The sequence below is a fragment of the Alosa sapidissima genome, chromosome 3 (assembly GCF_018492685.1).
Source record: "Alosa sapidissima isolate fAloSap1 chromosome 3, fAloSap1.pri, whole genome shotgun sequence".
NCBI lineage: Eukaryota > Metazoa > Chordata > Actinopteri > Clupeiformes > Clupeidae > Alosa > Alosa sapidissima.
Genome location: NC_055959.1, coordinates 13,458,334 through 13,486,137, shown reverse-complemented (window position 1 = coordinate 13,486,137; position 27,804 = coordinate 13,458,334). Strand labels below are relative to the sequence as shown.

The window sequence follows — 27,804 nt, the reverse complement described above, 5'->3', positions numbered from 1 at the left end:
TTTTCCCACATTTGTCCTGTATAAACATGGCACAGGAGGGGACACACAGTGTCCTGCGGGGGGTAGCGGTCGGGGGTGGTTTGATTATGATCATATTTCCCACCACCAGTCTGATTTCATTTTGGAAAGCTTACACTTTGAAGCTAACCAGGTTCTCCAGTTTGATACTTTGCACAGTGTGGCAAGTTGTGTAATTACTAATGGTCAGATGGGGGGGGGGGGCATAATAAAAATCATCTTTAAAATTATGCCCCCAGAGTGTAGCACTGTAGCTGCTTGGCTGCTCTAGCTGTTGGCTGCAGCAACTCAAGCTAGGTAGCATGTTTCTTTCTTTTTTTTTCCGTACCGACAGTACTCAGATCTATGTGAAAAAATGTTAAGGTCAAAGAAAAAAACGCTAAGGCAAGATTTTGTCAACTGGTTATTGGCCTGGGGTGCAAATAGGATTGTTACTGAAGCCCAGATCCTCAGAAAAGAATGCCATGACCTTGAATGAAAGTCAAAGTGCAAAGACGCTGTCTATACTGTACGCTGCACTGCAGTGTCTGTGTTTGCATATGAATGTTGATGTCACCTGTCACCATGTCTAAAGCGGTTAAGATCTGTCAGTGTGTGTTTGGGGCGATGTCAGGCTCACCACAGACATGCCTGAGAGACTGGGGCGATTTGGGGTCAAGTGACCAGGTCAGACTTCTTCAGAAGTCACTCACAGAACACTCATCTTGCCCAGATCTGATTTTTTCAAATCAGATTTAGACCACTTCCATATGTGGTCCTGAATCAGACCCAGGTCTGAACGGGGTCTTATATTGACCTTAAGAATTGATTGCACAATCTTGTCTCCAGTTGCTTTCTAAATTCTTGTTTTTTAAATTATTTGCGAACAAGCCTTACTTAATGACATTCCCCCACAGATAACATCAGAAGAAAGTCAGAATAGCCATCTTAGTCATTACAAACTCACAGTTGCCTGATTTATCAGATGAATATGACCCAAAGGAGAAGAACTAAGCAAAGAACAAACCAGGAACTGAGGGGGTGCCAGAACCAAGAGCCACAGAGAAGGGCCCCAGGATCCAGGCTGGATTTTTTTAAAGAAAAACATAAAAAAAAAAACTTTAAAAAGAAAAACTAAAAAAAAGAAATGTCAGGCTCACCACAGACATGCCTGAGAGACTGTGTGTGGTCCAACACAGATATGTCTGATGGCAATGCAAGTGTGTGTGTGTGTGTGTGTGTGTGCGTGCGTGTGTGTGTGCATAGTGTTGATGTCACCATCACCACAGGCTTCTCACTGAGAGAGAAGACCTACATGCTCCTCCTTGTGTGTATGCATCGGGTGTGTGTGTGTCAGAGCAATTGTCACCGTGGCTACCATTGGCCAGTAAAGGGTAGTGTGTCGGTGAGTGTGTGTGTGTGCGTGTGTCTGTTGTGTGGTTGAGTGGCGTGATTGGGGGCACTGTCAGACAGATGGCGTGTTTACCCAAACCAGCATGCTTCAGAAGGGCATCCGCCAGGCTGGCACAGGCGGGCATGGCATAGGACCAGTCTGCTTCCCACTCTGCCCATCAACCTCTGCTAGCAATTCACGACGGCCCATGTAAATCCCTCAGATTTCACCCACTGCTCGTAATACCAATAGCGTGTACATAGGCTGCAGGCCTGCAGGGTGTATGAAATATGACTAGAATATTAGGCTAACTGCCTTTAATAAGACAATGAGTGTTGTCTGTAAAAATGAGAAGGAAAGCTTAGAGTGGCAGCCTAATATGAACAATCCATAAGCTTAATGCCTGCAAACAGCAAACATGTTTTGGTAATGTTCATTATTAATGAAATATTAAATGATTAATGAATTAATACATTTTTGATAACGTAATTAAGATAATCTCTTGTGATTAATGTCAATTTAAGTAATCTTAAGTTATTAATAGTTTGAAATAATAAATGAAAGGAGTGGTAGCTAATGAGTGTTTATGATATGGAAGGATGAAATTATTTTGGTCTTGAACTTTGTTTGGTGAATTTGGATTATTATGGGATGCATGCATGTGAGTGTATGCAGGGGCCAGGGGGATATTTCATGCTAGACAACTGTGCCTATCCCCGCTTGTGTATGTGTGTGTGTGTGTGTGTGTGTGTGTGTGCGTGTTTGTGTGAGCATGCATCTTTGTGTCCTTTCTCTCGCCCTCTCCCACTGACAGTGTCCTCCTGCTCCTCTCTACCTTCATGCACTCGCTCCCTTCTCTCCCTCCCTCTCACCCTTTCTGCTTGCCATTTTATCTGCTCTCCTCTACTTCCTCGTTTTTGCACACTCTCTCTCTCTCTCTCTCTCTCTCATTATTTGCTGTCTTGTTTTCCTTGCTTTTGCCCTTCGTTTTTCCTCTCTGTGTTGTCATTCTCTTTTGTCCCTCTTTCATTTGGCCTCTCTGCTCTTGACATTTGCTTTCTCCCATTTCCACCCCCTGTTTCATTCCTCCTCTCTCTCTCTCTATTGTCCTTTATATTACATCTAATCCTCTGTCCTCCTCTCCCTTGTTCTCTCACTCTCTCTCTCTCTCTCTCTCTCTCTCTCTCTCTCTGCATCCCTGTTCCTCTTTCTCCCAGTCTTGTCATTTTCCTTCTGGAACAAGAGAGGCAGGGTTATCCTGCATTAGTACAGCATGTCCCTTGTTGCTCTCTCTCTCTTTCTCTCCTTCACTCTCTATATCTCTCTCTCTCTCTCACTCTCTCGCTTTCTCTCCATCCCTCCCTCCATGCTTGCTGCAGAGATGGTGGTTGAATATTAATGAGCCAGAGAGCCTTGCTTTTGGGCCACAGCCCAATCAGCTGCGTACATTTGTGCAGTGCTGCGCTGGCAAAGCCACACCCTTTGGCAAGAGAGACAGCGGATCGATGAGGGGGAATGAGAGACGGAGAGATGAACAGAAGGTTGACAGGGAGAGAGAGATGGATAGATAGATAGAAAGAGAGATATGGCTCATAGAGAGATATGGCGAGAGGGTGTAACTCAAAGCGCTCTTTGGCCTAACACACTCCTGCATCAACCCAGCCCCCCCCCCCCCCCCCCCCCCCCCCCCCAACACCAATTCATTTCCTCCTTGTCCACTCAGGCTGCTAACAGTGTGCCAAGGCTCTTTAGGGGAGAGCGGGCATTCATCTTCAGGAGAGGGGGATGACAGAGAGATAAGAGCGAGTGGGGAAAGGGAGAGAGAGAGAGAGAGAGAGAGAGAGAAAAGAATGAAGGAGTGAAGAAGAGGAGAGACAGCAACAAAACAACCCAACCCTTTCAGGCAAACTCACTCTTTATGCCCCTGTCACTCTCTGTTTGTTACTCTCCCAACCTCTCTCTCTTTTCCTCCCTTTTCACCCTCTCAATTCTCTCCCACTCTCTCCCTTCCTCTTTCTCTCCCTCGCTTTCTCCCTCCCTCCCTGTCTCTGTCTCACCCTCTCACCCCCCCACCACCCCTCTCTCTGTCTCACACCCCTTCCTCTCTCTCCCTCCTCCTATGTCTGTTTTCTGCTCTGTGAAGCCTGCTCTGCTCTGCTCTGGTCCTGCTCCGTTCAGTGTGATTGTTTGTGAGCTGTGCTGCTGGCTGTCGTTGGCGCATGGCCTGGCAGAGAAGTACCACAGACAGCGTTCAGAGAAGGTGAAGGGCACCAGTGTCAGCGGGGTGCTGTGGAAAAGGGCACGACACATGTAGTCTCCCGAGATGCTCAGATGCCAATCAGTGTGTGTGTGAGAGAGAGAGAGAGAGAGAGAGAGAGAGCGAAAGAGAGAGAGAGAGAGAGATGCTGGTGGGAGGGGAAGTGCAGAGGTGCTACTCAGTGCCATGTGGTGATTATGTGGTGACAGCATGCAGCATCACACTTCCAACTGACTGGCTATTTCATTGGCTGTTCCAGAATCATTCTCCTCTCTAATAGGCTGTTGAGTTTCTGAGCTGGGTGTGAGAGAGCATCAGCGGTGCTCTGACAGTTAGTCAGTCTCACAAACTCACCGCACCCTGCAGCCTCCAAGTGCAGCTCGCCTGTAATGAGCAGACACAAAAGCCAGCCCTGGGCAGCGCCCTGTTATCTTCCACATACGCAGACACACACACACACACACACACCAATACACATACACCGATACACATACACAGACAAACACACACACACTGATACACACAGACACACAAAGACAAATAGACACACACACACACACACACACACACACCGATACACACAGACCCACACACACATACCAATACATACACACAGATACAAACGCACAGACACACGACACAAACACAGACATGCATACACACGAAAGCACGCACACACACGCACACACACACACACACACACACACACACACACACACACACATACACACATACACACACATACACATACCCATGCACACGTACAGAACAAAGCAGAGCCGTGGCGCTAAGATAAAGGTGTGGGAATTGGCTCTTAGGAAAGGCTTACTGAAACCGCCCTGGGTCTCTGCCAAGCCGATTGCTACATTTTGTCATTGGATTTCCTAAATAGTGGAAAATAAATAAACATGAGTAAAATTAATTTGCTGCGCATGGAAGAAGGGATGACACAAAAGTATATATATATAAAATATATAGCTGCTGAGAGACAGAGAGAGAGAGAGAGAGAAAGACAAAAGAGGAGGTGAGATTCCTTCTCAGTGTTGTACATTCGTGGCTCTCCACCAGATCACAGATGGGAGACGTGGTTGCCAGGTGCGTGCGAAAAATCCTCTTTTGTGCACAACGAGCTCCTTCTCAGACGTCCAAAACCCAGACACAGCTTAACCCTGATGTGTGCCCGCTAAGCAAATCAACCTGTCAGCTCCGGCACCATGCCACAGACACACACACACACACATGCGCGTGCATGCACACACACACACACATGCACACATGGGGGATGAAAATGAATAGTCTCTATGCCAGAGAAAAATATAAAAGCAGAATGAAATGAAAAGCAGAACGCTTTTAAACGCAGTGAACCCAGTGAGAACAAGGGTCATGTATTAGTGAAGAGTGATGCATTGGAGTGCTGTAGAGGGTGAAAGAAGCAGAGAGATGAAAAGAAATTGAGAGAGAAAGAGAGTGATGGAAGGGGGAGGGTGTGGTACTAAGATCCTTAAACACATGGCTTGTGAGTGATATCACTGCCCCTCAATAATAAATGAAGGAGCTGGTGTAGGGGCTAAAAGGGTTTGGGGGATGAAGTAGCGGGCCGGACGCACACTCACAGAGCATGTCACAGGGCATGGGGGGGTCGGGCGTGGGGAGGGGGGTGCCACAGATTTGGGCACAGTGCCAACAGCGCTCCAGGCAACAGGATCTCAAGGCAGTTCAGTCACAGACTTCAGAGGTCATTTAAGCCCAGTGTTAGTCGCTAGTACACACACCTCTCGCTCGTTATCCCAGGTTTACACTGTAAATACAGACAGGTTTGGCAAGAGCACCCTGTTGTCATTACACATCCCATCTCACCTTCCTTCCTCCCCCACTCATTACACTTCAGCTGCTGCAATCTAAACTTTAAAGTCCTGACCCTCTTAACTGCAAATCTGCGGTTACAATGGCCCTGATGACAGGAAGAGCACCTTTAGCAGAACCAATCCAGCCTCGAGGGATAAGGGTGGGATAGGATGGGTGGCCCGGGTGGAGGGGCTTGTCCATCTGCTTTAGACTGGCAAGAGAAAAATCTCTGTCCACCTGTTGAGGCAGCTGGCAAACATAACAGGCTTACCAGGATTGGCATTTGACATTTAGTGCTACCTCCAGATCTTGACACCTATTGCCTGTGTCAGGGTGTACTAAAAAAATGCATGTGTATCTTGTGGCTGTGGGGACACTTTTGTGTGTATGTGTGTGTGTGTGCTGTGTAGGTGCACTCCTAGACAGTCATTTTGTCACAGAGATTTAGGGCGAGATATTGAAGAGTAGAAGGGCTCTGTACTACAACAGAGATGGAGAGGGGTGGAGAGAGTCAGAAGAACAAAATACCAAAGAAACTCTGGTCCAATAGCCTATTCAAGACAATGCTTGCTATCCTGCCATTTTGGTCTCAGCTGATTTGGCTGGGCTCAGGAAGAGAATCTGCTTTTGTCTGGTGACATTTGATTGATTAGCCAAAAGGAAGGAAGGGACAGGCCAAGATTTAGACTGAAGATCCTCTGTTTGGCTTGATACTTAATGCAACTGAAGTTAAAATGGCGTCAAAGTCAAATGTATTTGATTAGCACATTATCATACATAATCGTCATTCAGCGTGCTTTACATAGACAGAACAAACAAATAAATTGGAAATAGCCCAAGACACAGACGGAACAAACAAATACAATGGAAATAGGCCAAGTAAAAATATAATATAAGAGAATAGAAAATAATAATAACAATAATAATAATGATGATAATAATAATAATAATAATAATAATAAAAAAAAAAAAAAAAAGTAATAAGGTGTGTTTAAACATGGCATCATCTCTCCTCATCAGTCAATCTGTCCCAGCTCTACACTCACATACACACACACACACACACACATGCACACACAGGAGAGAGACAGGCAGAGAGGCACTAGCAGATTCTGTCATCAGGCTCTCCAAATATATGTCGGCACAATGCTCACAGGAAATGCCTGTGCCACTGCAGTGTGAAAAAAGCCATTACTTAATGGATCAATCCATCACAGAGAGGCTGCATGCTCTGAAGCAGCTGCAATTTTACTTTGCAATGGCTGTGGGATAATATGGTCACACATTTAGCTGCAAAGAGAGAGAGAGGTCTGCTTTGAGTTGGTAACAGCCTGTATGCTATGCCTTAAAGCAGATGAGAAGACGTGAAATGAATAAAGAGGCCTAAATAGAAATAAACAGATCGTCAAATGACAAAGGATGAGCCTCAGTAGAGTGGAAAGCCTGTTTGGCTTTTTAAAAATGTTTTGTTTGAAACTGAAAAAGATAAATATTGATAAATATAGATAATATTATATAACTACACATGATGCTTTAAACTCAACTGAATTATACCCTCATTTACTTTAGTGTAAAACATCAGCAAGCTGTAAAGCCGGTAGAGCTCGAAAATGTGAAGTATTCTCACAACTTTTACCTCCCACTTCCTGGGTTTGGTTGAACCCAGCACGGCTAACCTACAATTCTGTATGCTGTATGCTGTATGCGGTTGTGCTGGGTGGTGTCAGATGTTTGCCAGTGATGCCACATGATCTACAGACAGGCCTCAGCAGATGTTCCTTCCTTCTTGTAAGTAGAGAGGACGGGACTCTCTCTGCCTCCACTCATGGTGCTGCATGGTTGGCTTCAGCCCGCAGAGGAGAAGACCAGTTTGACACATGTGCCACAAAATGACACCTAAGGACAGGCTGCTACCCGCACAGTCACATGCACTTCAACATTCACTTGGACACACAGACATGCTTATTACAAAAGGGCCGTTAAAAAGCATACTTCTGTAAATGTGCACACACATACAAAACACATATTTGTGTGTACACTATACACACACATGCACGCGTGTGCACACACACACACAGCGCACAGGCGAGGCAGTCCTCACGTAAACAGACATGTATAGATATAGTCAGCAGTCATGCTAGTCACCATACAGCATACACCATACACACACAGACACATACACACACACCATCAAGCTGACAGGAAATGGAGATGGTTGCTATTGAATAGACTGTGTGTGTGTATTTCCAGGGGATCTGCTTCCCTTCCACATGCCTTGAGGAAATCCTCTCCCCTCCTCATTAATCTCCTGGCGATTAAGCCTTATATCCCAGCAGATCCTCTGCTGTGAGAGAGCTGTGGAGAACAGTAGGAAATAACGGGAAAGTGTTCAAATCCTTCGGAAGCATGTTAAAGGTGCTGAACTTAGCACCAAACATGTCCCCTCTCCGCAAAGACTTTGGGCAGTGAATGTGAGTTAGAGTTTTATTTACTCACCACTGCTGTCCTCTTCAGTCTGTTCAGGGCAGGACAAGTCATTCACAGGATGTGACCCTGTGGGTAATTCAATGCTGTAATATAGAGCACTCTGCCCGGTGTTAGATTTTGGGTTGCTTTCTGTTTTTTTGCTTAGTGAATGAGTTATGTCATATTTTGCCCCAAATGTGTAAGCTGTGACCATATGAGCCTGTGACCTCTGGCCCTGATCTGGCTCTGATATGGCCCTGGCCTGATCTGGCTCTGATATGGGCCTGATCTGGCCCTGGCCTGATCTGGCTCTGATATGGCCCTGATCTGGCTCTGATACAGCCCTGGCCTGATCTGGCTCTGATATGGCCCTGGCCTGATCTGGTTCTGATATGGCCCTGATCTGGCTCTGATATGGCCCTGATCTGGCTCTGAAGGATCCACGTTAGATCTAGGCCAAGTCTGGGCCCGTATGGGTGTGTCGGCTGCCTTTGCTCCCCTGGCTGCCCTTATGACAGCTTGTGTCTGCAGTTTGTGTCTGCATGTCTGCTGGTCGTTTGGTGCCTGTGCCACTAATCAAACTTGACAACAGCTTGTTTGCTGTCTGCTGTAGAACAGGAGCACCACAGCAGTGCTTTCCCTCACTGCTTTCCCCCAAAGCTGATGCCAAAACAGCAACCACCAATCACGACACTTCCACTACTAACATAAACAGTATCCTAGCAATGAATGGGAATCATTCATTACTAGGTCTGAAGATAGATGTTTCCCACAGCAACATGCAAAGATGATAAATATAGAGGATGAATTGAGGAGGAAAGAGGAAGTTGAGAAGTTTTGTAATACTTCAGTATAAGTAGCTGTAGCTGCAGTGGAGTTTCTGCAGTGCATCCATCAAAGGAAGGAAGCTGTTTATCTCCATTTTTGATGTGTTCGGAGGAAGTAGCGCTGCTCCTGAAAGGGAACAGAACAGGCCCAGAAGGCCATAGTAACCACAGCAGTTATTTTTGGACTCTCCAATCCGTGTCTGTGCGCACACACTTGAGTTGGTGTGCCAAACCTTGAGGAGACAGTCTTGACCTGGAAAGTGTCCTGAACTCCACCCACCCACTCATAAACCACCCTGTCTTTCCAAAAATCAGACAAGACAGGTGCCCCAGAGGGCAGCTATTCACAGTTAAGCTTACTATTTAATAGTGTATTACACAACCTTATGTATGTATGCTGCACATTGACAGAGTTAAAACTACCAGTCCAGTTTTAGTACTAGATAATTTTTAGTTGCCATGACTGAATGGATTTGGCTGGACGTTATGCAGAGATGTTGACGTATCATCTCATCAGCCTCACTGGAAAGTATTTTGCTCCGAGCTTTAACTTTTTCTTCAGTAGGAAAGGCTCGTCGTCGTCAAGGACAAACATCCAGTATTGATTTATTGAAAGCATTGTGAAAGGCTACTTAGGCTAAATGCTTTGCTTGCAAAGGACAAAGGGCCTAAAGCAAGGTCTTGCTGATGGACTGGCTTCCTAGGAGTTTAGAAGGCTATCTTGATGTGGAGCTCTGATATCTAGGATTATTGCATACGTGCAGATGCCCCTCATACTAGGTGGCTCTGGAACAGATAGGCCCCTGATCAGGGTTGGACCTGGCCCCATTCACTTCAGTAGCAGCAAGTGTGTCTATGCATACTGTGTGTGTGTGTTTGTGTGAGAGAGAGAGAGTTTGTCTGATTGGTCTTGTCTGTCTGTTTGCTCCCTCTGGCAAAATCTTTTTGTTGTTAGCCTTTAGCATCCAGTCAATCCATGCTAACTTGCTGCAGCTGCGAGACAGGATAGGCTGCTTTCATTTTCCCCTTTCCTTTAAATACTTGGAGGAGCTTTCTGTCATTCAGAGTTAGCTGTAGCTGAATGGGCACTGTCGTTTCATTTCACTGTGTACAGGATTACATAAAGCTTATATAAACTAAACTACTAGTTGTGTGTGTGTGTGTTTCAAGGGGGACAAAGTCCTGCCTGTCCTCAGAATAAGGGGTGACGGACAGACTTATGTGAATACTATGTTTGTAAGGCCTGGTGAATATTTTATGTTTTGGGGCTCGTCAGTCTCTCTCAATGTTGGATACACTTCTGAAATCCTGTGGGTAATTGACAAAGAGAAAGTTCAGTTCTTTGTATTTAGTTAAAAACTTGGAATACCATGGAAGGTTTTTTTTTCCAGTTCTTTTATCTTCAGAAGGATTTGTGACTGTGACCCCATGAGGGAATACTAAGGTTCTATTCTCATAGCAATGATGTAATCGATTTGATGAATTGAAAATTCCTCAGGATATTTCTGGCAGCACATCAATCTGGTCCATGCTGCAGAGTTCCAGTGTTTTTTTGTAATTATTCGGAGGATTCCTCCACAAAACATGTAGCTTACCACAAGTTCAGACCTCAAATCTCACCAGATCTAACAACCCCACCCCCTGGGCTTTTCTTAACACCACCCCTCCCTCGCTCTGTGCCCTATCTCCCTCTCTCTTTCTTGTGCAGTCTAACCCCTTCCCCCTTTGTTTCTCCACATTGATTTCTCTGTGTTATGTGTCTGTGTGTGTGTTCCTCAGACTGAGCGAAGCTGACCATGGATCAACAGCAGGATGGCCACTCACTGCCCTATGGCTCCGAGGAGATGGCAGCCGCCAACAAGCCGGAGCTGAAGAACGGGATGCCCTCGGTTCCCGCTGGTCTAGGGGACGGGCCTGCCAAAGGTGAGAACAGAACTCAGTGGTTTATATGAGATGGTTCTGTGGACTCTGTGCATATATCTGCATGTACCTGGTAAAGTTGAGCAACAATTACTCCCCTTGGAGAATGAGCGTTCCATACATTTGTGCCTGGAGCTAGAAGGAAAGTTTATAATGTATTTTCCAGAAATCTTTATGGTGTATTTCTCAGAAATGTGGTCCCATTTCTTCCATGCATGCGGCCTTTGAGGCCAGGGATCAACAGTGGCCCGTATTTTTGTTTTGTCTAGAAATTCTGAGATGTAAGCTACCTGGTAGGATGATTGCAGGTCTGCTGGACCATGAGTTGGGAAATAGCACAGAGCTGCAGCAAAACAGCAAGCCAGACATTTAATCCTGGGAATGTGGGTCAAACTGCCCACATGTACAGTAGGACCCCTTAACGCCTGAGAGTCCTCCAAAAAGCAGTCACTAATGGAATAGAACTGAGTAGACAGTCTTTCTTTAAAAAGAAAGACAAAACTCACTGGAGGATAAGGCATAGTCTATATAATTTACAAAGTTTAATTTTAACCACCACTCAGTAAATAAGACATCTGTATTGTCCGTATCCTTTGTGCATTAAACTTTTAGGAGAAAAGCATTTACAAAATGATGGCAATGTATTGTATGGTCATGGTGGTCCAAATGTGCTAAGCATGGATTGCTACGAAGCCTGGATTTGTTGGCCCAGCCAAGAAAATCTGATTATGGCTCCTATTGGAATCCTATTGGATTTATGAAATCCAGTGGTAATTCTTCAAATTCTGACCATATTGTGTGTGAAATGGATATTTGTTGGGATTCCATTGAGTTTATGGATTGGAAAATTAAAAATTCATAAAATCATTGGAGTGGGAGGATAAATGTTTTAAATTTACATTAACAAGGACACACTTGTTAGCATCCATATTACGTGCTCAAATCTATATTGATATTGGTTGCTCAATTTTGTGTTAGACAAACAAAAGCATCACAAAACATTACAAAATTACTGTAAAAATTACCTTTATATTACGTAATAATATTTTACCATACAGGTGTGTACTGCAAATACAGTGTATTCAGTGGCAAAATAGCAAAAACCTTGCAAAAACCGCCAACAGCTTAGATGGCACTATTAAAAAAAACTTTCGAACATGCTAACTAGTACATTTGATGAGATTGTTGATGATGTCATGCTGTGAAGGCTTTTGTAACGTTTTGGTGGTGTGTTCTGAACTGAACAACAAAATTACATGGTGCCTAGCCTGGAAGGCTAATGGGAAGGCCAGGTGTGTATCTGTCCTCTGTTACTTATCATGATATGACTACATACATCAAAATGAATTTGAAGATAATACCAAAAGTACAATTTTCCTGAAAGAATGGGAAAGTAGTCTGTACCTTGAAAGTAGTCTCTACCATGCTACCTCAAGTGCTTTCTTCTATCTCTACTGAGGAGATCTGAGCCAATAGCTAACTCTGGTCCTGATCCTGCACTGATGCGGTCTGCTGTTGTGTGCACCCTCTCTTGGTTTCTTCTTTCTAACTTAGAGCTTCCTCCTCCTGCAGAGGAGACACAGGTAACAGCGCCCGAAGAGAAACCACAGGAGCCTGTGAAGGAGCTCTCTGACTCTGAGAGCGCCCCCTCTGGTGATGAAGTGCCAAGCGGTATGCTCTGCCCAGTTAAAACCAGCACCTTGATTTCCCGTAACAGACTTAGGGGAGAAATGGGCTTTCTTTATTTTTTACTAACAGCTCTGCTTACGCCGCTGGCTCCATTTTAGAGTCCCTGATTTACCAACCATCATCAGTGACCCTAAAAACTCTTTGTTTAAAAGTCCCAGCATGGTATCAAAACAGTCAAGCCTCTTAGTTGCAAAGTACCACTGCCATTTAACCTTTAAACACAGTAGCATTCAGTGACTTGACATTCAGACACAGACTCAGACTAAATCTCTACCTCAGTCTCTGTGCTAACATTTACACCACCTCCACAAACTAATGTTCGATATTTACCTTTCTTTACACACCCCTCCCTGCTCTATTTACCCCCCTGCTACAGACACTAAAGTGTGCTGCTTTCTCTTGTTTTTTCGTAGTGCAGTGTTGAGTCTCCCTCTGTGCTTCTGTATGAGACTTTCTTTCTGTCGATATTTCTTTCCTGGTTTCTGCGTATCTGTTTTTCTGGATTTGATTTTGACGGCATATTTTCTTTGCTGTTTCACTCTAATGGCAGTATAATGAAATCGCATATAGCACACGCACACACAAACACACACACACACACACACACACACACACACACACACACACACACACACAGGGAGTTATATTTTAGGTTTTGGACTCTGGCTCTTTACGCATGACTTTAAATTGCACTGCTGCATTGATCTATTTGCTGCGCCTCTCCCGTGCTGTGTGCCTGTCAGTACTGATGACCTCTGCTTGACAAAGGCCTCAGTGTCCACTGCTGCTTGATATCTCTGTTAGAGAGGCAAAATAAAAAGAGCACGAGATAGTAATTGTGAAAATATTACAATGGATGTGGTGTGGTGGAAAAATGGACATTTAGGTATGGGCTTTAAGTGTGTAAAAAAAAGAAAAAACATATAAGGGATAATGTATAGAACGCTGCTCATTATCGGAAAATCTAGACAGGGCAAACAGGTCTCGCTTCGTCCTAAAGGGACTTATTTTCCGATAATGACCGGCGTTCTATACATTATCCCACTTATTATACGGCTACTTGCCAAAACGAAAAAATAAACTCCACATGATATCTTTACATTTATTTGTTACAGTTTTTAGTAGTTCAAATAGTTCGCAACACACGCTGAACTTGAATCAAACATTCTTTAGAACACAGCTGATCAATCGTCTGCTTTCACTTTTGAATGAAGTTCCATTGCAAGAAGTGACTACTTGCGGAGTGATATAACAGACGTAAATCAGAAGCACAAAACCTGTTGCCATTGACAGCGGTAATTATATGTTTCAGCGGTAATTACATGAAAATATTTTACCGTAGAACGTTGGGAATTCCCATTCAAGTCAATGGATCGTTCTACTAGCATTGTGAAGAGCCGTATAACAAAAAGAAAGAAATATTATCCATTTCTCTATTAGTCTGCATGTCCTCCATATACCACCTCTTTCTCCATAAGGAGTCTATCTATAAGCCACCTATTATAGTTTTATCACTAGTTGTACTGTTATACAATGCCATTAAAGGCAAACCAGTAGTCAGTGATGCCAAACCATGAGTATTGAGTCTTAATGGCATTGACCAGCTATATTTTCTTATACATCCCCTCTTCTCCCTGGCTGATTGGATTATCTGTAACCTCTGGTTGTTTAATGGCTGCTGCTTTAAAGAACAATCCAATGGGAGAGTAATGGGTCCTGAAGATGCTCTTTACTGGTGTCTTGGCCTTGCCACTGGCACCATAGTAACAGGACACACAGTAGATGTATGTCAGTGTGTTTGCTGTGTATGTGTGCACACAGAAGTAGACAGGCCATTGTGCTCAGAGCAAGTCACCCTGACCTTTCATGTGACATTTTATGGTGGTGACCAAATACCAAGACAGACAAGTGGCTCGGTCAAAATGTGTGTTGGAGAACATTCAATCCCTGGCAATTTATTGATGATCATTCAGAGGATATCAAGGAGAGCTAACTGCAGATAGATCTATCAGTGACAAGATCTATCAGTGACAAGTTCACAATGAGCATGTTTCTGCTTTGGCTGTGGTTTGTCAGGAACTGTTCTGTGAATGTGGCATGTTTACAATTAGCATGTTACAATGAATTATTCCATGGATTTGCCTGGTTCCATAGGATTAGCTGCTGGTAGGCAATCATTAGTCTGTGCAGAGCTGAGGATCTATCTGTAGAGGGATATTTATGAGCAGAGACCTCCTCACACATTGTGGTCTCACAAATGCTCATCTTATTACTTATGTTAGATATTAGCAGACTCACTGAGGAAGTAATCAGTACTGTCCTGGGGATCTAGCAGTCAGGAGTTATCAATTAACATAACTCAGTGCTCAGTGCTCGGGCTGAGACAAAGGGAATAGCAACTGGTGCAATATGCGCTAACATGGTTCCAGGACTGATGCTCTATAAACCTTGCTGTAGCTTAGGCTGTGGTCTCTCAAATGGTGCAGCATCCTGCCAGGTTGTGTCACTTTTCTGCTCAACCTGTCACTCACCTCTCCGACTCACTCAACACAGTAGTAGGCACAGCAGCCACACTGTAAGTGCATATAGGAGCGATTCTGCACATCATTTGTACATCCACTCAACAACTATGCTTGTTCTTGGAATCTTTTCAGAAAGTCATTTCAGAAAGTTGTTTTGAGTAAGAATGTGCACGATTAAGCAAGAGAGTAGCCCAAAAAGGAGTATCCTTAATGTTAAAAACTATTTCTCTCAGGTAAGTCATCTGACAACTAAAGTCTCAAATGTTGTGACTGAAAATAGTTTAATGTGTATTTGAATGGGCAGCTTTCATAATCTTACATGATTTCGTATTTACTCTTTCACTTCTATGTGTTCTTATGCTACGTATATACCTTCCACAGGTCTAAATGTATAGATGGACATAAAAATATAACCAATTAATTTATGCTGATTTTCTAAGAGCCTAGTAAGGCCCTATAAATTAGTAACACTGGCAATCTGTAGCTATTGTACTGTACTTGCAGTTATCATTGCGGCCAGTGTATACACGCTTTATGCAGCCTGACAGAAAGGAGGAGATTAGGGCTTTATTGTATGTTGATGGACGTGTTGGTTGAGAGGAGCCAGGGGGCCATTAGCAGGGGGTTTAATATTTGATGGCAGAGGAGATGGCTAGCGCTGGCGTCCTGCTGACTACCACAGATTGGAAGTGGGGAGAGGTGTGCAGTTACTGAATGCTGCAGAGTGGACAATACTCACTCAGGTTGAAGGAGCTGCAAGACATGGTCCACTTTACACATGCTAGAAATTCCTTTCAGCATGCTTACAGTAATGTTCAGAGCCACTTACAGCCGGGCTATACCAGGTGCATAATTGAATCCGTTCATGTTTTAGAAGACTGGTCAATTTTTTTTATATGTATGTGCCGCTATCACATCTGGGGTAGCCAGTTCCATTGATTATAGTAGAAGCTAATTGTTTCAGCATACACTCTGCCTGGTGTAGCCTGCCTGTTTGTCACACATACCACAACAACACACACACTGTGTGTGACACACACAGCAACAAACACATATTTGGGCATATACAAAAACACACGCATACTCACAAAGCCTTGATAAAAGGCACACAACTTTACTAATCTAGGTGAAAAGTACTTATAACATAACATTTCTGTGTCCACACAGGCCTCAAGCGTGTGTCTACATTATGGTTTTCTTTGTCAAAGCCATGCTTCTGGCTGTGCTTTCCACAGATACTGCTCTCATACTTCACGTCACTGCCAGGCTTCTCTGCATTTCAGCTAACTCCTCACCATGTGTTATGGTGGAGTACATGTTGACTGTTTATGAGAAGTACTAAGCCTTGTTTAACATGAACTCTTTTTCTCTCTTTCCCGCCTGAACTCTCTTTTTTATCTTTCTCTATCCCTTTCTTACTACTTTTTCTGTTTTCCTTCCCTCTCTGTACCCCCTCTCTGCACACCCTCTTCTCCCTCTTTCTCTCTCTCACTCTCTCTCTTACCCCCCTACTAACCCCCCCCCCTCCCTCTCTCTATTTCTCTTTCTCTCTTGTTCACTATCTATCTTTCTCTCTCCCCTCTATCTCTCTCTCTATTTCTATATCTATTTCTCTCTCCCTTTCTCTCACTAACTATTTCTCTCTCTCTTTCTCTCACTAACTATTTCTCTCTCTCTTTCTCTCACTAACTATTTCTCTCTCTCTTTCTCTTACTAACCATTTCTCTCTCTCTCTCTTTCTCTCACTAACTTTCTCTCTTTCTCTCTGTGTCTCTCTCCCCTCACTGCCTCCCCACGTGGCCCCCCATCTCCATGTCCACCAGCTGTGGGAGGTGCTCCAGCTCCTGGTGCCCCAGGTGAAGGTATGAAGGGACTTCCCTCCTCTCCTCTCTCCTCTCCTCGCTCCATGTCTTCCCCTCCGCAGGTGCGAAGCTCTGCGGGGAGAGGAACTCGACACACCCTAACCCTTTCTAGACCACATGAGTAGTCTCCTAGCCTCCTCCACTAGTCCCACCCATTAGCTTCCTTCTCTCTCAGTAGTGTCCATCCTCGGCTGTTCATTCCCAAAGTCTCTCCTGCTGCGCTAGACCCAAAGATTCAGACAATGATCAATCTCCAGAGGTATACTTTTTGTAAGGAAGATACATACTTAGGCTGATTATGCATGATTTGCTTTCAATCCCCAGCTTGTGTCTATCACAAATGGAGAACCTAAAAGCAAACATGAGAAGATGGTGAGGGTGCAGTGTTTGAGTGAAAAATCAATACATTCCCTCTTTATCTGATTTACTCTTGGCCTTTTAAACATATTGCCCCAACTCAATTTCCAAGCAATACAGTAATCTGCATAATATGAGTAATGTGTACACTTAACAAGCTGGAGAAAGTTGCAAAGTGATTTATAGCTTCTGAATCCCATTCATACATCACTGTTAGTGTGCTTTACCTCTGCAACTGACAAAGTGGTAGTAACCTGAGATAGTCAGTCGATAATTTTGCTGCTCATAAGTGTTAAGTATACAGCATGATTAATACCTGGCTTAGAAGATGGACGATTCTCTGTCTGTGAAGTCACCAGACAGCACATGTAAGGACCCCCAGCCCCAAAACAGCTGTTTTGCAAATGGGTACTGTGGCAGCCAGCTCACATCAATTCATCACCATTTTAGTGTTCATTTTCGCTCTGGCTTTTCTCATAAATGCAATGGGAAAATATATGTACTGTATGTATGAGACAATGCTGTTGGGTCTTTGTGAGTAATTGTGTTGTGTGAACCTTTATTTTTTTATTTATAATTTTTGTTTTTGGCTTTGTTATTGTTTCTCTATTGTATTCCTATTTTTTGTTAACATTTATTTATTTTTGTTTATGGGTTGTTCATTTTGTGGTTGGATGAGCCTCCAGGTGCTTTTATAGTCCATACTGTCCATTTCCATTGCCTCATTGTAGCTGGTCCATTGTTATATCGTTTGCTGATGGCATTCATTGAGTGAAATGCGTGATTAGCAAACATTCTGCTTTGTATAAAAGCACCTGCAGTGGCTCCAATTTATGGTCTTAGTGCCGTAAATATTAAAATGTCTAATAAATGAATGCTCCATGGGTTTCTCTACCTGTTCTGTCCTTCAAAGAAAAGATAAAACATAGTGACAAACAATAAAATGGCTCCTTTGTTGTGTAGTGAATGATTTGGTTGCTTATGTGGCATTTGGCTCGTTTGTCTTTCCTTCAGTTCCATTCCTTTCTGTTCCCTTTGTTTCCTTCTGTTTTATTTTTCATTTGCATTCTGAATATCTAACCAATTGTGGAGGGAGAAAGTCGTGAATGTGTCAGCTAATCCCACAGTTGTGGCTGTGGTTGTCCCTATGGTTCTGCTTCCCACACATCAGACGTGATCACCATATCCAGGGCAGACCTCAGTCCAGAGGATCTTCCAGCATGGGCCACTACCACCACGACAACAAACCTGCTTGATGGTGCAACCCAGGGCCTGGATGGAGAGCTCAGGCCTGGATCGGTGAGCCCTCGTCGGTCACCAACTTCCCCAGCAGCACTGGACATGATTGGGCAGGAAGCAGCATCACCAATTTCATATGGAGCTTTTGGGAGGGAAGGATTTGACAGCTTGGTGAAGAGGAGCACTTCGGATAAGTTCTCCGACCTACGGAGTCCGAGTGCCTCTGAGGAAGAGGAGGAAGACGAGATTATGGAGAAAGGCAAAGCTGAGAAAGAACGTGAAAAGGACCATGAAGAGAAGGAGGAAGATGAAGAGGAAGAGGAACAAGAAAGGAATCATCTGAGGTCTGTTGCTCATGATGAAGAATTTAGGATTGACATCAGCCCCAGTAAACCTCAAGACCAAGCCCACATGGAGACCCAAGATGGGGATGAGGAAGAAGATGAGGAAGAGGAGAGAGCAGACTTACACATGGAGCAAAACAACATTGCAAAGAACCTGACTGCTGAGAAAGACCACACCTTCTCTGACTATGCCCAGGATGTCTCATCCAAGCCCGAAGCCACCTCTGAGGAGACCAAACAGCGGGTTCTGTCCTTTGACTACACTGAGCCTCAGGTACCTAGCCCTCACGGGCTTCCCCCAGGGTGGCAGGACGGCAATGACAAGACCCCACCAGAGAGTAAGAGCCCTGACTCCTGTCGAGCGGATCCTGGATCGCCCTTCTCTCCAACCCCCACCAATGAGCAAACCCAGGAGGACCGGTCACCCCTCACCGAACAGCAGCCAGAAGGGCAGGTGCAGGAAGAGCAGGAGGAGGAAGAAGAAGAAGAAAAGCTACCTGAGGAGGACGAGGAAGAAGAACCAGAAGAAGAAAAAGAAGAAATTGATGCTGTTCCTTCTGTTCAGGAACAACACTTGCCTTCCAAGATGCAGGAAGAGGAATTTCCTGTGGAGGAGAAACTTACCTCACCTGAGAAAGCAGAACCTCAGGCCCCTCAGAAGAAGCCAGAGACCTCTAATGAGGACCCCGTATCTAAGATGGAGGTAGCTCAAGCTGTTTCTGCAGCAGTGCCTGTTGCCGCAACAGCCGTTGCTATCACAGCAGCTGTTGCCACAGAGATTGCTGCCACATTACCTGTTGACAAAGAAGAACCTGTAGTAAAGAAAGAGCCTGTAGCCAAGAAGGAGCCTGTTGCCAAAGCTAAGCCAGCAGCAGTAGCTTCCAAAGCTCCCAGTAAACCTCAACCTGCATCCAAAGGTGCTTCCAAACCTAGCGCTCCTCCCTCAGCAGGGAGAGCTCCAGCCAAGACAGCTCCAGCTAAGAAACCTCCTACCCCGGCCACGGCTGCCCCCAAGGCAGCCCCCAAAACCCAGAAAGCCCCCCCAAAAGATGCCACTCCTGGCAGAAAGCCATTGGCTGCTGCAGCCCAGGGCAAAGGTCTGTCTTCCGTTCTGTTAATCCCACCCCCACCTTCTCCCTCCCCCCTTGCCCCAGAGTCCTCTTTTCTTTTTGTCTCACAGATAATTTTTTGGTCTTTCTGTTTACCTTTGATAACACTGAGCTAATGCTAACGATAAGCGGCACCCTTTCTGAAAAATGCACATCACCCCAAATAAAAATGCTGATGGTTGACAAAACGGACTGCTTGTAGCCACCGAATGAACTTTCTTGTGATGTCTTTGTCTGTCTGTGTTGCTCTCTCTTTTTTTTCTCTCTGTCTCTCTCTCTCTCTTTGTCTCTGTAACTGTTGTGTGTGTTCGTGGTCAGTGTTTGTAGCATCCATGGTGTTTGTTGCTAACACAGTGTGCTCTGGTTTGCCAGTTTTCATCTGTCCTTAAGTGCATGTCACCTGTGCATGCAAATGTGTGGAATGTGGCCCATTTACTCACTGTGTTTGTCAATATGTGTTCTATTTACAAGGTCTTCACTTGTCTTTTCACATCATGCACACACACCTTCCTATACACATACACAACCACACACACACACACAAACACATGCATACGCACAGGCAGTTCACTGCATCACATTTATTGAAACTTCTGAAGTCAGCAGTTTGTCGTGAAGTACATATATCAGACAGAGAAACACGATACCCCTGCAGTGCATCTATATACAGTAGCAGGTCTGTAACCCCTTAGTGTGTTGTCTCAGTGCATAGACCCTTCCCATTCATTGAAATAACTCACATGCAGTCTCCCCTTGTGATTAGAGACTTCTGTAGTTTACCATTGTTCCGTTCTTCTGTGGTTTGTGAACGTCTGAAGTTACCTGCTTCTTGAGGATGTAGCCATCATGAATGGACACTCTTATAGACAAGGGTTCTGAGGCTTACCCCAATAGAAAAAACAGTCGCATACAATATGATAACTCACTCTGTATGTTTCAATCAGCTGCATTTGCTGTGCTGACACTGTATTTTAGACTACTCACACTGCAAGACATCTCACATTTTTTTTTGACATGCCAGAAATCCAACTGGATCAGACCGGAGCTGAATGTCTTCTAATCGGGCATTGTGAGCCTGCTAAAACTACACCACAAATTGGACCGGAATTTAAGTTTCAAACTTAAATGTTGTCTGTGTTATTATCTCGTAATTCAAGACAATAACCACAAATTCACATTTTTGTACAACAAACAGTCAGAACATATCTTGAAATCTTTATATTGTGTCAGAACTCCTGAAGCCTCTTCAGGAATTCTTCAAGGTAGAATCCTCTTTAAATAAAAACAGGGCCAAAGATGCTTTTTGTCTGAGAGTGCTGTTCTGTTGTCACTGTCAGTAGATAAGTGCAGTAGAGTGTTACCAGTGGTATTCCATTATGTGTTCCGTTGGACATTTTTAATATCATCATTTACAGTAGGGTAAAACTCAAAGGCTGTATTCCTTCTTCAGTCCAAAAACATTGCATTAACATGACAATATGAGTGAATGGAATGACATCTTAGAAGGAAAATGGACTACAGCTAACTTGCAAGCTTATTCATTTGCGTTCATCTCTCAAACTCAAAACAATGGATGGAAGTTTTATGGTTAGCTATCAGTCCACGTTAACCTAAGGAACATATAAACATTCCAGATAGTATTGGCATGTTAATGTCACATCATGAGCTCAAAATTTGGAAATGGCCATAATGTTTTTACAGCTTATAGCTATTATTACTCCTCCTCCTCCTCCTACTGTATACAATATTGTACTTCCCCCACATTTTCTCATGTTTCCCCCAAGAGAAGCAAAGAGAAGACCTACTTATTTTGAAACATTGTGTTAAGAAATACTGAAAACTAATTGGAGATTTTATTTATAGTGTATTTAAGGCTCACTGAGGGGAAATTGGAGATTTTAACATGCTGTCTTGGGCTTGTCTGTCTACAGGCTTAATATTCCAGCAGACTCAGAACCTCAAGCTACCCCTCTGTGCTAAGAGTTTAAATCCCCTCAGCTCAGAGTTGATCAGAGCAGCACAACAACGAGTCAGGGCTGTGGGTTCATGCACCCAGCCGCTGATATGTCTCTGACAAGTCTGCTTTTTGATGTTGTCTGTTAAACACAGCCTGCTATCAAAGCAACCAATTAGCCAAGCTTCACATCCCAACAGTTTTGCAAGATTAATCTGTGTTGCTTATGTTTCTTTTTTTTTCCCTTCTCAAAATCATCACGTCACCACAATACACACACACACACACACACACACACACACAGAATGCACATGAGAAAGCTGTCTACACTATGGTTTGAAATTCAATTTGAATTTGCATCCTTCTCATTTCCCAAATACTCAGTGCACAGTGATGAAGCCTGAGATGCTGATACTTTGTTGTTGTTGACAGGCTAGACAAACGAGGGTATTAACTATGTGTTTATACTTCTCTCTCTCTCTCTCTCACTCTCTCTTGCTCTTTCCTGCTTATAGCGAAGGTTGAGGCAAAGAATGGAGCAGATAAGAAGGTACGTACTGAGCATGTGCAGAACCACACAGACTAAAGACAGACTACAGGGTCAGACATCACAAACATCTTATTTCACAAGCAACACATTTATTTATTCATCAAATATTTATGTTTTATTCTCAAGAGCATTTTTTTCGTTGGTATCTGAAGGAATTCTGCTTGTTTTATTATCCTCCCGTGTAATCTTAATTAGTGGTCCAAATCATAACCCCAAGTTATTACCCTCCCCTTAACATACATTCAAAAAAGTTAAAAACCGAGTTAACTTTTTGTTGCCATTCTAGTTATCATTTAAGTTTTCATTGTACTGTAGTTATTTGTTACAATGTATTAGTTCTTTTAAGTTTATTTATCTGAGTTTAATTTATTTTACTTAACAATGCTGGTACTGAAATGTGTGGAGCTAATAGAGCCACACAGTTGTATACTGTAGTAATTTTTGTTCATATTGTTAATATTTTGTTTACTCATATTTGTGTTCTCATTTAAATACATTCTTTTGTGTATGTTCTTGTGTGTGTTTCCTTTCTTTTCCTATATAACTCGCTAACATTTTAATCCAACTCCCCACACACACACACACACACACACACACACGCACGCACACACACACACACTTCATACCAAAGACACCACAAAAAAGCACACCCTTTAAAGCCAGACCCTCCTCTGTTCCTAAACGGACGCCTGTAGCCTCAGTCTCCCCCTCCAAAAAGCCTTCCTCCTCCTCCTCCTCTCCCCTGTACTCTGGTAACAGGCCCAGCTCAGGGGGTCACACCCCCAGCACCCCAACAGGAGGCCAGCCCAGGGCCCGGGTGAGTATGGACTCATGTCAGACCCATGCCAAATATCTGGTTGACCAGAAATGGGCCCACATAGAGCATTTATGTTCTTGAAAATGCTTTGTTAGTTTTTTAAAGAGGAACATACCCTTATGATGTGACCGTCTTTTTTTTTTTTTTTTAAGCAAAGACATTCTTTTTCCAGGACTCTTTTTGTAAAGAACCAGTTCTGGAATACAGACCGGGACATTGGAGGTCAGAAAAACAGTAATTGGCAGATGCATATTTTAGCTCTTGTGTCTTTTCCTGCTTCCTGCCAAGCTTCTATAGAGTTGGCACCAGCTGGTTGGCATGGGTGTGCATAAGGCCTTACTGTTTTAACCATGCCATACTAACACACACTAACACCTGACCCCAGCCCCTGCCTTTACACCGCTTTTTAAAATACCAATATCGGCTTTTAGGGATTAGTAGAAAGGTGTAGGTATTGATTCTGTACATGTTTATTGTGGATATTTGATCCTGGAAGCTAAAACAAGAGCCATCGATATGATGTTACATGGAAATCAGCTGGGTCCTATCTGTGACCATGGCAATGTGGCAGACATTATGCATTAACACCTTCTTAGAAACAGTCTGTTCTGTGTGTGTGTGTGTGTGTGTGTGTGTGTGTGCGTGTGCGTGCGTGCGTGCATGCATGCGTGCATGTGTTTGTGTCAGATTGTTACTTATGCATACACAGATCTCACAGAGTAATTGTAAATAAATGTCACCTCTGTGTCTGTAGAACACTTTTTGGATGGTGCTATGTTTATCTCACCTGTGTAAAGGTCCTTCCACTAAGAGTAACCATGCTGGCTCAACAGATGGATTTAATTTTCCTCTTACAAAATGGAGGCCTTTTACGTCTATGTTCATGTCCCTCGTGCTACTTGTAATGAGTCAGTATGATGCGAATAGGAAAATAGGAATAAACAAACAAACAAAGTGTAGTTTTCCTTTTAACATGAATATAGGGTTGATGTACCCGGACTTTAACATCATATCAAGTCAATCCCACCCAGATTAATCATACTCACCGATTAATGCAAATGTTATTTAAATTATTATTATTGTTTTGTTCTTTGGTTGTAATGATGGTGGAAGTAACAGCAAACCTGTATGACTAATACGTAGAGACGTGTGTCTAATTTGTTTCAGGTCGCCAGGGCAGGAGGGGACAAACCGCTGGGTGCTGCCACCAGAATACCTGGTAAGTGCCCTCTCCCAGAGACCTCACCGGTCAACAACAGACTGCTAACAAGCTGCATGTGCCCATTTTATTTTTGTGTGGACCTATCCAAGTTTATTGCTGGTCGTATTGCACATGCTGTACATGAAGACAAATAAACATTCACAGAAGTAAACAGAACAAGCAACGAAAGTATGGACAGTTTTCAAACTGTCAAGATAAATCTCTGTGGATATTGTTTGACAAATCTCCGGGGTATGGCAGGCATGACAGAGCACTCTTACTGTAAATTAGGTACTGATGACCATACAATAATGTCAATATTTATATGAGTGTCTCTTGGGTTGTTATAATGCTTCTTTACTTGATACAATGCCCATTATGCAAACAGTTGAGCAAACAAAAAAAGTTCTCTGGGCTACAATGTAATTCTACCAATGTAACGTTCCAAAATACTAAAGCTTATGGAACTGTGATACAGGTTTCGTTGTGACTTTAGGATCCGTTTAGGATCGTGGATTGAGTGGAATCAATTTCATTCCGTTGAAATCATCTTAAAGTGCAATGCAGACCTTGGCTACATGACGAGGATCTCTTACCATTGGCTAAAGGAGATCCCCTTCTTTTCCATACCCTTTCACATTAAGCCTCAACTCCACGTCTGCATGATCATAACTCCTTTCCCTCTCTGTATCTAACTTGTTCTCTGAACATCCCTACCTGTGGAAAACAGGCGAGTTAGTCGGTGATCCTGGAACTCCTTTGCCAATCAGGGCCAGCTCCACTCCAGAGCCAGCCGCTGGTTGCCAGTGGTTCACTCATGGATGTTAGTTGCGTAACCGCATGCTAGGTTGTCATCCATTGAATGCTTTAGCATTTTCACTAAAAATCCCTAAGAGCTAGTGTAGTTCGAAACCCTGTGACCCTTTCAAGTTGTGTAGAAGCATGCCAACCACTGTACTAAAAATATAAGGGTCACTTACCAGATCCAGGACAAGTTGCAGCATGTCAACTTGCCACAAGTTATGTCACAAGCATCTAGTATATTTTCCTAACATTGCGGCTCTGACATAACCTAACATAACATAACATCTGGGAGTGGCCTGGACTGCCTGTTCTGAGTATACAAGACCCATAGTGCTGAGAACCATGGGGTCACTGCTTACCAGTGGCCCCTGGCCAGTGTCTCATGTGTGCTGCTCTGATTTGTAACACACAGCTGTTGCAAGAATGGATCAGCGGAAACCAGGACCTCCCCAGTTTGAGAGAGGTAACGGCAATGTGGAGAAGAGTAAATGGCGTACAATCAAACAGGAAACACAGCACAAAATATCTGTGAATGTGATGCACCACCAAGGGCCAGTGCGGTGTCTTTTTTTTTTTTTAGTTTTTCTAAAAGGGATTTATTAGATCCTCAGTCCTCAGATACTGCTTTTTTAAGTAGTTACTCCAAGTGTGCTTCCCTGTCACATTCACCAAAGTACATGAGTTGCATACAATAGCCGTCTTTCGTAGCCGTCTTTTGATATATCAGCTACGAAAAATAATTAAAACCCCCAGTTTTGGAATAAAAGATAGATTCATGAAGTGGAAAAAATCAATTCAACAGACTTATTTGCTTATGAACTACATTTCCCAAGATGCATTTCCCTCTGCTTCAGCTGACTCTCCCAGGACTCCTGACCGAAGTGGCTACAGTAGCCCGGCCACGCCTAAATCCCCATCCAGCCGCTCCAGCACCCCGGGGCACCAGGTGAAGAAGGTGGCTGTGGTCCGCACCCCTCCCAAATCCCCAGGGTCCCGCCGCACTCCTATCGCCCCTGTGGCACCCATGCCTGACCTTAAGAACGTCAGGTCCAAGATTGGTTCCACGGAGAACATCAGGCACCAGCCTGGGGGAGGCAAGGTGAGAACTCTGAGGGGAGACACCAGGTTTTTCTCGACCCAAAGACAGTTTCCCCAACATTCAAAATTTCCTTCAGGATTATTTAATTAATTGATTAATTGTGTGTATATGTATGTGTGTTTGTGTCTGTTTATCTATCTATTTATCTATCTATCTATCTATCTATCTAGATACAGTAAACCCATCATGAATTCTTTTTTTTCACTCCTTTTTTCCCCCCACTACATCACACAGTGTGCATGAGGACAAGTATGTTGGAGGTTTGCCTGACAATTCTGCATTTGTTTTTTATTTGCCCTGTTTTTGCTCGCCCCTGCTGTGGCTGTGTACATCACAGACATCCAGGACATGACTAAGCCGCTACTTCCCAGGGGAGGCCAAGCATGGCACAAACAAATGACCGAGACGCTGGCACTTCATGTCTCTTATTGGTTCCTGGACTGGTATTCTCTCTAGTTCGTATGTGTCTGATTGGCTAAGCAGAGATAGAGAGAGACGGTTGGGAAGAGATGAGCGGTTGCTGAATGCATCTCACATGCTGTGTCAGTGGGCCTTTTTCAAAGAAATACAAGAGAGATGTTTATTCATTTAAAGACCTTCACAAGGACGGATGATTTATTGATGTGCTCTTCTAGCAACTCATGTAAGGCTTTCAGAGATATGGCAGAGCAAACAGCTCACTCCTAACTGCTGTTAGTTTGCAAAATGGTTCCCTGTCAGCACAATGTACTCAGTAGCTTTGACAGAGACTTTCATAATACAATTTGCAGTGATGCATTTAGCCTACAACACGAATCAATGCATCATGTAGATTGATAGTTTGATTTTGGATCGATACAGTCCACTAGACTTTATTGGAGATTAAAAACAAGGCAAGATAAGGCTAAGAATTAAAGACATACCGGTATATGTTCACCAAGTGACTGAGAAATGAATCACTTTGTGCAGCTGTGCCAAAATGAGCTGTGGTTGTAGGAATATTTGATTCTCATATTTTAAACTCTTCCTAGACTACTAGAGCCACTCTAGTTTAATTTAGATGGGAATTGATGTTCTGATACAAACACATTCAGAAATTCACTCAGTGTAAGGGCATGAAGAACAGCAAGCACATTTTGGTGATCATGACGTTGGCCATGTTGATTATTCAAGTCAACTGGATAAACACATGTACTTTCCTTACAGGTTGTGGAAGAAAAATGGACTGAAAAGTTTGGGACTTTTCTGCCCAGTGTGTGTGCCATGTGTTGGCTTGTTTTCTTGGATTCCTCATTTCTTCCATTTCACAAAAGGCAAGAAGCCCCAGTACACGGAGGAAACCATAACAATATTACCTTCGTTTGTTTCAGGTGAAAATAGAGGAAAAGAAGATTGATGTGAGCAACGTCCAGGCGAAGTGTGGCTCCAAAGACAACATTAAACATACCCCAGGCGGGGGCAATGTGAGTGTGTGAGATTATGATGGTGGTGACACATCTTGTCACAACTCCAACTAAACTACCATTTCCACTTTTTCTCCTCATTTCCCTTTAATTTCTTTGTCATTTCGTTT

General features: G+C 43.6%; 1 protein-coding gene across 11 annotated transcripts in view; it reads left to right on the top strand.

Annotated features, from left to right (window-relative positions):
* maptb (microtubule-associated protein tau b) overlaps window positions 1-27,804 on the top strand; it is a 52,594-nt gene that overhangs the window by 12,764 nt on the left and 12,026 nt on the right. For 5 of the 11 annotated variants that reach the window (XM_042085713.1, XM_042085714.1, XM_042085715.1 and 2 more), the window contains exons 2-11: window positions 10,565-10,708; window positions 12,260-12,376; window positions 16,740-16,778; window positions 18,307-19,815; window positions 22,297-22,331; window positions 22,963-23,148; window positions 24,316-24,367; window positions 25,566-25,616; window positions 26,008-26,252; window positions 27,602-27,694. In XM_042085713.1, the coding sequence (XP_041941647.1) occupies window positions 10,582-10,708; window positions 12,260-12,376; window positions 16,740-16,778; window positions 18,307-19,815; window positions 22,297-22,331; window positions 22,963-23,148; window positions 24,316-24,367; window positions 25,566-25,616; window positions 26,008-26,252; window positions 27,602-27,694 (2,454 nt within the window). In that variant the 5' untranslated portion in view covers window positions 10,565-10,581. The remainder of the gene's footprint in view (window positions 1-10,564; window positions 10,709-12,259; window positions 12,377-16,739; window positions 16,779-18,306; window positions 19,816-22,296; window positions 22,332-22,962; window positions 23,149-24,315; window positions 24,368-25,565; window positions 25,617-26,007; window positions 26,253-27,601; window positions 27,695-27,804) is intronic. The other 6 variants (XM_042085716.1, XM_042085718.1, XM_042085721.1 and 3 more) reach the window with 6 other exon arrangements.